Source organism: Dromiciops gliroides, chromosome 1 (assembly GCF_019393635.1).
Source record: "Dromiciops gliroides isolate mDroGli1 chromosome 1, mDroGli1.pri, whole genome shotgun sequence".
Lineage (NCBI taxonomy): Eukaryota > Metazoa > Chordata > Mammalia > Microbiotheria > Microbiotheriidae > Dromiciops > Dromiciops gliroides.
The window spans coordinates 580665632-580678074 of NC_057861.1; the positions used below are offsets into that span (position 1 = coordinate 580665632).

Genomic DNA, 12443 nt, shown 5'->3' on the forward strand with positions numbered 1-12443 from the left:
TGTCTTCCCCATTCTTAAAACCTTCATTCGTCCTATCATCTCTGGTAGTTATCATCCTCTTCTCAGCTCAACTAGTTGAAAAAGCAGTTTCAATTTGTACCCCATGTTCTCCCCTCTCACTGATCTCCATAGCCCCCCAAGATCTGGCTTCCTAAGACACCACTCAACTGAAACTACTCCTTCTAAAGGAACTAATGATTTATTTTTTTTCCTAATGATTTCTTGATTTTTTTTTTAGTGAGGCAATTGGGGTTAAGTGACTTGCCCAGGGTCACACAGCTAATAAGTATTAAGTGTCTGAGGCTGGATTTGAACTCAGGTACTCCTGACTCCAGGGCCAGTGCTCTATCCACTGCCACCTAGTTGCCCCCTCCTAATGATTTCTTAATTGCTAAATCTAAAGACCTATTTTCAGACCTCATCCTCATTGACCTATCTTTTACTGTCCATCTCCTCCTAGATACTCTGTTCTCTCATGGGTTTGTTTTTTTTTTTATGCCACTCTTCTCTCTTGGTTCCACTCCTACCTGTCTGAGTACTCCTCTGCATCCTTTACTGGATCATCATCCATATCATGTCCTCTAACCATGGGTTAACCATGGGCTCTGTCTTGGCCCCTTTTCTGTTTTTTGTATATGCTCTGTTACTTGAGTCTCATCAGCAACCATGGGTTCAACGATCATCTCTACACAGATGAAATATCTATGTATGCATATGCATGAATGTGTGTGTGTGTGTGTGTGTGTCCTGAGACATAGTTCTGCATTACTTATTGCTTGCAGATATTTTGAATTAGATGTCCCAGAGGCATTTCAAACAAAACCTAACACAGAACTTATCTTCCCTCCCAAAATCCCACCCCTATTCTGAACTCTCCCACTACTGTTGAGGGGAATACAATCCTAGTCACCCAGTTTCATAATCTCATTGACATCCTCGACTACTCACTCTCCTTCACCCGACACATCCAAGCAGTTACCAAATCTTGCCATTTTTATCTCCACATCTTGTTTACATCTCCTTCTCTCTGCTCCTGTACAAAATCACTACACTAGTTCAGGTCCTTATAGCCTCTTGTCTACAGTATTCCTATAGCCTCCTAATAGTTCTTGCTTTAAATCCCACCCCCACCCCATTCCAATCTCTCCTTCATGTAGCCATCAAGGCAATTGTCTTAAAGTGCAGGTCTGAGCCCATCACCCTGTTACTTCAGGATCAATATCAACTCCTTACTCTGGCATTCAAAGTACTCCATGGACTTATTCTTTCCTACCACTCCCTTATATTTGATTACTCTTCCTATACTCTGCTATCCACCCATATTGGCCTACTCCTTGTTTCTCATACCCTAATGCTCTATCTCCTATCTCCATGCCTTTGTCCTGGCTGTCTCTTATACCTCTTAAACCTACTCCTATATCCTCTTATTCCTCACCTCTTGGGATCCCTGGTTTCTACCAAGACTCATCTTAAGAACCACCTTCTGCTAATGCCTTCCATTTTAGGGATACTTTTTGTCTACTTTGTATATATCATATGGGAAATGGCTATATGGTTTGAAAACAGCTAATCAGAAGCAATGACTCTTGTAGCAGAGAATACCGTATAGGTATTTGTTGGAAATGTCAGCAGCAATGGAATGAGCAATGAATCAAGAGCTAGTGGATCAGTGTTTTAGGTCAGACTCTGCCATTAATTAGCTTTGCAATTTGAGGTTAATCACTTAACTTCTTGGGGACTCATTAGCAGTAAAGTTCATATTCATATTGTGCTTTAAGGCTTACAAAACATTTTCCACATGATTAGCCTGTGAGGTTGGCAGTACAAATATTTTCTTTCTTTCTTTCTTTCTTTCTTTCTTTCTTTCTTTCTTTCTTTCTTTCTTTCTTTCTTTCTTTCTTTCTTTCTTTTCTTTCTTTCTTTCTCTTTCTCTCTCTTTCTCTCTCTTTCTCTCTCTCTTTCTTTCTCCGTTCCTTCCCTCCTTCCTCTCTCCCATCCCTCACTCTTCTTCTTTCCTTCTTTCCTTCCTTCCTTCCTTCCTTCCTTCCTTCCTTCCTTCCTTCCTTCCTTCCTTCCTTCCTTCCTTCCTTCCTTCCTTCCTTCCTTCCTTCCTTCCTTCCTTCCTTCCTTCCTTCCTTCCTTCCTTCCTTCCCTCCCTGAGGATTAGAGGGGCTAGACAACTCACTAAAAGTCAAACAGCTAATAATTGCAGGACATAAGATTAAAAACAAAGTCACTGATTCAATTAGATTTAGAATTAGATGGGACCGTGGAATTCATCTAACATTTTACAGATGAGGAGCCAAGGCCCGCAGGGGTTAAATGAGTTGTCCAATGTCACGAGGTAGTAAAAGGCCTAGCTAGAATTCAAACCCAGGACTGTTGGATTGAAATCCAGCACACTTCCCACAGGCCTTTTCCTATCATATCACACTGCCTCTGTTAGTATATAGACTAGGGGATCTCTAAGTACCCTTCTACTTCTGCCATTCCATGATTATATACAATTAGCAGATACAGTGCAATCAGTAATATGTTCATGAAACCGAAAATGAGATTTGACCTTATAAATACTTCTGGATGAAATTAGTCTGTGATCACCCAGTTGGCCAGAAAATGAACACAAATTAAAAGATAAATTCTGCTTCGTAAGATGGCAATGCAATGTGGTGGGACTTAGGCAATGGAAATTTCCGTGACTTTTTTTCTCTGTCACGTTATATTCCTACCATATGGTGAAAATGAAATGCACCTGATCTGGAGCCAGGACATAGTCCCAAATGTTGAGCTGGCTTATAGAACCCACAAATGACTCAGCTGGATTGAAGCCTTCTCCCTTTGTGTCTTGCTCTTGCCCAAGAACTAGTGCACCACCTCCTAAGGTGAGAAAAAGAGAGAAAAAATGTTACTTGATAGTCTTTGAATTATTTTGATAAGCTTTTGAAATATTCTTTGAATGTTAATTCAATGACAACAAAATCTATGTAAATGATCTTTTTTCCCTTAATATATTCCACAGACATAATCCTCACTGACACAGATTACTCTTCTATGCCTTTAAATATACATGATACCATAGAATCTTTAGTGTAAAATAAATTATGTTTTATTGATAAATACAAATTTTTCTATAAAATATTTAACAAGATACCCAGAATTTCGGACACCACTATTGATTTTATACTGGAGAAAAGAAAAAAAATACATAGTTATATTAATAAAGGAAGATTATCTTATTGAGAAAGAATTCAATTCTAGGTTATCTATTTTCTCTTAGGTACTTATTATCTCTCAATGCTTCTATTTTATTGAAGTCAGTGGAAGAATTTGCTGGCTCTTATAGAAGCCTATTTCTTTCAGGATTTCTGTAAACACTAATTAGATAGAAAAGAAATTGAAAATTTATAGATACGCATGCACATAAATGTCTGTGTATACACACATCTACCAACAATATAACCTTAATAGACAAAGTCCTCATTTTTATTGATGTTCTGATAAATATATTTAAAAATGGACAAGGGCAGACTGGGAAGCAACAAACTTGCTATTTATTTTTTATTGTTGCACCATGATTTTTTTTTTAATTTTTTTTTTTTTTAGTGAGGCAATTGGGGTCAAGTGACTTGCCCAGGGTCACACAGCCAGCAAGTGTTAAGTGTCTGAGGCCGGATCCGAACTCAGGTACTCCTGACTCCAGGGCCAGTGTTCTATCCACTGCGCCATCTAGCTGCCCCTCACCATGATTTTTTAAGACGACCTCTTTATGTAGTGTGACCAAAATGTAGTCATGCTGGCTTGTGACATTTTTTCATTCTTCAATAGTCACACTCTGCATGTGCCCTCTCACCAACGTGCAATGCTTTCTATGCTCTTCCTTGACTTATAGTTGGTTATTTACAGTTTCCAATCTTTGCCTATAGAAAACCTTTCAGAGTAGCCCCAGAAGGCTCCATTGCCTGTACTCCCTTCAAAAACCCCTTCTGGGGGCAGCTAGGTGGCGCAGTGGATAGAGCACTGGCCCTGGAGTCAGGAGTACCTGAGTTCAAATCTGGCCTCAGACACATAACACTTACTAGCTGTGTGACCCTGGGCAAGTCACTTAACCCCAATTGCCTCACTAAAAAAAAAATTAATAAATTAAAAAAAAAACAACCCAAAAAACCCCTTCTGTACTTTATTCTTTCTTTCTCCTGTTTACCCAACTGTTATACTATTTATTGTATACTTTTCTGAATGTCAGTACAGAAAGAGTTGGTTGAATTTATATTCATGTTTCTGGCATAAATGTTTATATATCACTATTTCTTTTGTCCTTCAATTCTGTCTTATTTAATTTTACCTAATAGGAGTTGCACAATAAATACTCCTAATTGACTGGTCTAAAAACCCAGTAAGAAGACCTTTTTTGAGATATAGATCCTCTCATCACCCCAAGTTAGAGGCCTCTGTTGAATTCAGGGATTTCCTTTCTAAAATTGGGAAGATTTTTAAGCCATTTTCTAGAGATTCTATGATTCTACAAATCAGTTCTACTTTTAATCTTACTGGGACTCAAAAAGAAATAGTATAAATCATTGATATGTGTGTAAGGAGGGTAGCACTCTAAATTATCAGACATAGTAATTATTTCTTTGTTTTTGTTTTTTTGTTTTTTGTTTTTTTAACAGGGTAATGAGGGTTAAGTGACTTGCCCAGGGTCCCACAGCTAGTAAGTGTCAAGTGTCTGAGATCGGATTTGAACTCAGGTCCTCCTGAATCCAGGGCCAGTGCTTTATCCACTGCGCCACTTAGCTGCCCCCATAATTATTTCTTGAAAACATGAACTGAGGGGACAACTAGGTGGCACAGTGGATAAAGCACCGGCCCTGGATTCAGGAGGACCTGAGTTCAAATCCGGTCTCAGACACTTGACACTTACTAGCTGTGGGACCCTGGGCAAGTCACTTAACCCTCATTGTGCTGCAAAAAAGAAAAAAAGAAAGAAAGAAAAAAGAAAATGTGAATTGAGACAATGATATTGTTTTGAGCTACAGAGTGGGTTAGCTTCCTAATAGAATGTTCTCTCCTGACAGAATGTAATTTCCTTGAGGATAGGGCTGTTTCACATCTGTATTTGCATTCCCTATGCCTATTACATGGTCTGTTACTTTTAACTAGGTACCTGATAAATGCTTATTGATGTTTATTATCTAGATAGATTACTATATAAATTATATTCAGTATAGCTCATAATCCCAAATAGATGACATCATTTTCCCCAGAGTTTTTCAGGTGAATATCCTTGAACCAACTGAATTCTATATCACTACCTTATGTTTATGGACCCAATAGGGTCAAAGAACAAAGCTGATGACCTAGGAAGAAATGGTTTTTAAATGTGTTTACATAATATAAGACATTTTGCCAGGTCAACTGATGCACTGAGCTATGCCAGCTAGTTCATCTGGAAAATGATGGTAATCCATGGATACTTTGGATGAGCAGGGATAGGTAAATGAGGCCATATACATTAAAGGTATCAAAAATGTGCCCAATAAAAATAATTTAAATCAAAGCACATCCAAGGACTATATGTTCTATAGCTCCCACAGGGACAAAGTAATTTATTCTAAGACATACCACTGATAGGTGAACCAACAGATAGACCAGTGCCACCATCAGATAATTTTCCATCAATATACACTTTCCAGGATCCATCAGTACTTGTCCAAGTGACTGAGATATGATGCCAAGTGCCATCATTGACTGAAGGGCAGTCGGTTATCCTCTCTTTCCCATTCACATAAAGAACCCAGCTGTAGGAGAAAAAAAGATGTCAGGTAGGTATTATGTTAATCTGTATGCTTCCTTCTACACAACTTGATTCAGAAAATATATAGTGATCACCTACTATGTGTGGGCTTCTGTGTTAAACACTGTGGAGATACAAAAATGAATAACTCATGGTCACTGTGCTTAATGAGCTTTGAGTCTCAATATGACATATATAATAACAATTAGGTAAACTGGACTAGAAAGGGGTTATAAACATATAAACAAAGAGATGCTCAAGGTTTCAGTGGGAACAAGGACAATAAATAAAAAAAATATGATTTCCCCCCCAATACTTAAATGTTGCAGCATCAGATTTGTCTCACTAATTATATCTTGCCTCAGATCACATTAAGTTAATTTTTAATAACAAAGCTCATATTTATTCATTTAACAAGCACTTTTTTTTTAGTGAGGCAATTGGGGTTAAGTGACTTGCCCAGGGTCACACAGCTAGTAAGTGTTAAGTGTCTGAGGCTAGATTTGAACTCAGGTCCTCCTGACTCCAGGGCTGGTGCTCTATCCACTGTGCCACCTAGCTGCCCCTAACAAGCACTTATTAAATCCCTAGTCTGTGCCACATAAGGCAGCTAGATGGCACAGTGATTAGAATGCTGGACCTGGAGTCAGGAACACTCATCTTCCTGACTTCAAATCCAGCCTCAAACACTTACAAGCTATTATATGGTCCTGGGCAAGTCATTAAACTCTGTTTGCTTCAGTTTCCTCATCTGTAAAATAACCTGCAGAAGGAAATGGCAAAACAATTTGGTATCTTTGCCAAGAAAATCTAAAATGGGGTCACAAAGAATCAGACACAATTGAAAAATGCCTGAACAACAACAAAATGTGTCATATACCATGTTTAGTTCTGGGGATCCAAAGACAAAAAATCAAGTAGTCTCTGCTCTCAGTGTCCTTCACCTTCTCTTTCATGGAAGGAGCTAGCCTTAGAATATGCCGAGATAAAGTAGTCTATCTTGAGATGAAAGAAGTCAACCCAGGTAATCAATCCATCATGAGACTCAGACGGAGAATCAAGAGTACACTCAAGTATATCTATGTGGAGCCATTTTTCCTGAAGGTGGAACTGATTTATTTTCCATAATTGATTCTAAGCACTTTGAGTTCAGTATAAGGCCATGCACTTTGTGGGTACACAAGTAAGTAATTTCTGAATGATTATTTCCAAAGAAGTGATAGGTTTGATCAAGTATCAATCCATAGTAAGGAAGACCATTATAAAGGTAAATAGATTGTAGTTCCTATTTCTGGAAATTAATTTATTCAAGTGGGTAACAAAAAGGACAATCAGATAAAGATGAGAGGTATAGAAGAAAATGAAAGAAAAAGAGACTCAAGAAATAGCAACTGAAAGTAGCAAGTCATTGAACAAAAGATGTTACCCTATTTCCCATGATACACAAGTTTTCTCTCTACTAGTCCCTTTATAGGCAACTCCCAATGACAATACTCCCTCTGCCAAATCAGACCAGCACTGTCTTTTAATCCTGTAGTCTTAGAGAGTTACATGCTGCACCAATAGATTAGGTGACTTGTCTAGGACCACAAAAACCACTATCTGTTAGAATTAGTATTTGAGTCCAGTTCTTCCTGACTCTGAACCCAGATCTCCACCTGCCTTTGTTCAATTCTATTGAGCTGACATCCCCTATTTAGGTGACAAGAATCCTGTCACAAATCCTTTGGTCCCTGAAATGGGGAGTCCTTTAGGATAATGTAGGGAATCCCAACTAGGACCATGTAGGGGGAGTAGTTGAATAATAAATTATTCACTCAATTCCATTCAATTGAATTCATTTAGTATCTCCTAAGCAGTTACTCTGTACAAAACACTTGTGCTAGTTGCTAAAGGAGATTCAAACATCTGACCTAATGAAGATTACAGTCTAAGAATGAAATGTGGAACATACACAAATAACTCAAGTACAAAATATTACATAGTGATGTTTAAGACTGGTGAAAAGTACTCCATGAGGTTTGAGGGGTGAAAGGTTATTATGACTGGAGTTGTCTGAAGTGGAAATTAATAAGGGCTTCCTGAAGTACATGGCATTTGGGTTAGACTTTCAAAGATGGGTAACAGACATCAGTGCCAAAGCTCTAGCCAAGCAGGAAGGAGAATAAAACAAAAGGCTTCTCTTCTTTTCCATCCAACATCCCCACCATCAGGTGGAACCTCAATTCTTGGTCTCCCTGTTGTAAGTGAGCATCTAGGGGTTTCTGAGTAAAACAACAACGACAAACATTGAATCTATTTATTGCTGGTTCTGCTTACCCATTATAATCAGTGAGAAGGAAGGTATTGTCACTTCCTTTCTCAACTGCATAAGAGATTGGAGTTCCATAGTTGGTGATGTCAGAAGATCTCATCCAGAATGTGCATGTGATGGCATTAAGAGATGGGAGTATGCCATCGAGCATGACATAACCATAGATCCCAGAAACTTCAAAATCCAGGTTAAAACCAGCAGACTGTTCTGCAACAAATATGAAAAACATCTAGCTCTAGATATGTGCAAAGACACTGTTCAACCAATAGGAGCAATATGCCCCCAAATCAAACTAAATAAGTCCAGCTTGGGATAACTCAACATGCAGCTACTGCTTCTTGGTCCCAGAAACTAGAAGTAATGTGTAAAAATTGAAAAGAAAAAAATTTAGACTTGGCATAAGGAAAACTTCCTCTATTAACTCATCTGCAATTTATAAGCTTGAAAAGCTGTCTAAGGCATGAAGAGTTTAAATTACTTACCCAGGGTCATACATGCACTATATGAATCAGGGCATGAATCCAAGGCTGTCATGGAAGGCTGGGCCTTGCTGTTTTATATATTATTCATAGCATAACTAATAATAAGCTTTATCATAAATATGAATAGCAAGGTGGTATTCATATATTATTCACATGTACAATTTAATATTTATATATATCTTATATTTTCTAAAGCACTTTAACACTTATTAACTCATTCTACTCCCCTGACAACTCTGAGATAATAGGACAGTTATCATCCTATTTCTGAGAATATAAGTACCTGGTCCAAAGTCACAGAGCAAATTAGGTACCAAACTAAGACTATATAACCTATATGAGATTCTAAAATCCATATAAGAGTCTAACCTTTTTGAGTCCAGGGACAAGTTCCTGGAATAGGGCCATGCACACTATAGGCATTCAGGAAATAATTATTGAATGACTATTTCCAGAAAATGACAGGGTGGATAAGGAATCAACCCATAACCAGGAAAACTTTCTAAAAGTATAAGAGGGTAATTTCCATTTCTGATAATGGACTTACTCAGGTAAGTAACAAAGATGACAAGCAGATAAAGGTGAGGGCTTTAGAAGGAAGTAAAACAAAAGGAGGCAGGAGAAAGTGATAAGGGAAGTTATAAGTCATTCAACAAAAGCTTTCATATTTCCCAGAATACACTTGGCTGTTTACTTTCCACTACTCACCTTATAGGGAACTCCTTTTTCTGAATCTCAGAGTCTGAGGGAGGTTCCTGGTGTGTGAGAGGTTAAGAGATTTGTTTTGGGTCACAAACCAGTTTGTGTCTGCCGAAGAACTTGAAAGAATTGATCCATTCAATGTTCCTTCCTATAGGTTGTTATTTACACTGTACTTTAGGGTCTGCCAATCCCATTTTGCAAAAGAGGAAACAGACTCAGAAGTTTAAATGGCTTATACAGTCACCGAGCTACCAAATACTAGATGAATGTCCACCATTCATTCCTTTATACCTCCTTGCTTTTCTTCTTTCTTTCTTTCTTTCTTTCTTTCTTTCTTTCTTTCTTTCTTTCTTTCTTTCTTTCTTTCTTTCTTTCTTTCTTTCTTTCTTTCTTTCTTTCTTTCTTTCTTTCTTTCTTTCTTTCTTTCTTTCTTTCTTTCTTCTTCCTCCTCCTCCTTCTTCTTCTTTTTTTTGTATGTGTTTGTATAGTGTAGAAATTTATTTTGATTTGGGGACCCTACCTTTAGGCTGAGATTAGAAAGCCTTAGGCCCTCAGGGTCTCTCTCTTTCCTCCTCAGCTTCAGCTGATCAGAAAAAGCCCCGTGGGCTATACAAGATGCCAGGTCAGACAGCTGGGGGAAAAAAAAGCCCCCAGTTCCCTCCGACCTGAGCGGAGTTATCTGAAAGATCCCGGACAGCCTGTGCTGAGGCACGAGCTGCTCGAGCACCTCCCCCCCCCCCCCCCAGCTGCAGCCCTGGCCGGATTAGCTTGGTCTGTGGGGGCACAAAGCCCCGAGAGTGGAGAGAAGAAAAAGAGTGTGTGTGTGTGTGTTTGTGTGTGTGTGTGTGTGTGTGTGTGTGTGTAGGTGTGTGTAGGTGTGTGTGTGTGTGTAGGTGAGCTCGGACAGAGGAGAGTTCGGTTCGGAAAAGGAGAGAAGGGGCTGACAAGGTTACAGGCCTTATTACAAACCAGGGAAAGTGTAACGTGAAGGCAGCTAAGGCCCTTATTGTATTCAAGAAGTTCGAGGTGAAGCAGGTGGGAAAGAGAGGCAGTGGAAAGAGACCACAGGAAAACAGTCAGGTTGTACATTTTATTTCCCTGTATTCTTAATTTTAAATAGTATCTCATAAATAAACTCTGCTTTGATTATTTGAGGCCTCTTAATATTTTGTTTATCAATTTGGGAGTGGAGCAGTGTGGTGGAACTTTATAAACGCCCACATTAAATTAACGAAGTCAGATAGCCAAATAGTCTACAGTCCCAGAATTAGTCCTCCAGTCAGTTTAGCCCCCCAAAATTAGCCCTAGTTAACAAAATATTCTAACATTTGAATGGTGACCATGAAGGGATTTACGGCCCAATTATAATTTTTCTAAATTTATCATTTTTCATATAATCATAAATTTTCATAAATCCAATTATATAATTTTTCCAGGTTAGATAGTTATTAATAATTAATTTTTTTACAATAGTAATATGTATCTTAACCAACAAGCATATAAGCATATTTTAGATACCAACTATATGTCAAGAACTGTGCTAGAGTCTGGAAGTACAAGACAAAAATGCCTCAGGCTCTGCCCTCAAGAAGCTTATATTCTATTGGAGGACATAACCTGCATATAAATAATTATATAAAATATATATACATACATAAAACAAGTTTAAAGAGGAGTGTGCTAGGGCAAGCTCAAACTGGTTTGCAAACTGATTGTTAAATTTTCAAGGTGAGTATTTTTACCTGGGAAATTAGCAAATGCTACAAAACAGTGGTTTATTTATTATTTTATTGATTATCTAGACTTAAGCAAATGACAGAGAAAATGGTAATCATGCAGATCAAACTTTGAAAGATATATATTTTTTTCCATCTAGAAAGTCAGTTGTTAAACATTTACCAGCATCTACTAAATATAAGGGTAAAAAATATTTTGGGGGTTGGGGTCATTAGTAGTTATGCGAAGTGGGAAAAGCTTCAGATAGAAAATGGTGCTTGAGCAGAATCTTAAAGGAAAGAAGAGATTTTTGTTTTTGTTTTTTGCTTTTTTTTTTTTTTTTGCAGGGCAGTAAGGGTTAAGTGATTTGCACAGGGTCACACAGCTAGTAAGTGTCAAGTGTCTGAGTTCGAATTTGAACTCAGGTCCTCCTGAATCCAGGGCCAGTGCTTTATCTACTACGCCACCTAGCTGCTCCCAAAAGAAGGGATTTTGAGAATGGGAGTCCACTCCAATCAGTGCAAAGGTACAGAGATGGAGGATTGGGTGTGAGGAACTGCAAGCCAGTCTGGCTGGACCATAGAATATGAGAAGTGAAGTCATGGCTAATGAAACTGGAACAAGTTGGGGGCAGATGGTGAAGGTTTAAAAAACCAAAGAAGATTAGAGATTAAAATTTGATAAGTAGGAGGATTTAGCATGACTCAATCCCTTCCTACATTTCAAGTATTTTTTAATAATTGACTTCTCTCCACACACCCTGTGAACCAACTCTCCTGGCATGCTTGCTTACCTTCCATTTCATCTTTGGTCTTTGCCTGCCTGTTCCCTCAGGGCTGGAATGCTGTTTCTCCTCACTGTTGCCTTTTAGAATTCCTGGTTTCCTTCAAGATTCAACTCAAGAGTTGTTCTACAAGAAGCTTTTTAGGGGACTCCTAGATGCTAGAGCCTCTCACTCTAAGGTTACCTTCCATCTCTGCCATCTTTTGTATTAGGGATAGAGAACACATCACTGATTTCACTGGTGTAGGAAATTCCGACATCAGGAAACTCCCTCTACCAATTCAGGTCTATTGTGTCTCTGTATTTCATAGTTTTAGGGAGTTGCTAATGATAACAACAATAATAATGTTGATAAATAGCTAACATTTATATAGTGCTTGGACAGCTAGATAGTATAGTGGATGGAATATAGAGCCTGGAGTCAGGAAAACATCTTCCTGAGTTCAAATCTAGTCTCAGACTCTTATAGCTGCATGACCCTCGGCAAGTTACTTACCCCTGTTAGCCTCAACTTCCTTATATGTAAAATGAGTTGGAAAAGGAATGTCAAACCACTCCAATATCTCTGCCAAGAAAACCCCAAATGAGGTCATGACTGAAAACAACATATACAGCTAAGCACTTTACAATTATTATCTCATTTGATTCTCAC

General features: G+C 38.3%; 1 protein-coding gene across 1 annotated transcript in view; it reads right to left on the reverse strand.

Moving 5' to 3' along the window:
• Positions 1 to 12443, reverse strand: part of SVEP1 (sushi, von Willebrand factor type A, EGF and pentraxin domain containing 1) — a 340439-nt gene that overhangs the window by 94849 nt on the left and 233147 nt on the right. Inside the window, exons 26-28 of the mRNA XM_043978458.1 lie at positions 8114 to 8315; positions 5623 to 5798; positions 2753 to 2877 (exon numbers count right to left, since the gene is read on the reverse strand). Of these exons, the coding sequence (XP_043834393.1) occupies positions 2753 to 2877; positions 5623 to 5798; positions 8114 to 8315 (503 nt within the window). The remainder of the gene's footprint in view (positions 1 to 2752; positions 2878 to 5622; positions 5799 to 8113; positions 8316 to 12443) is intronic.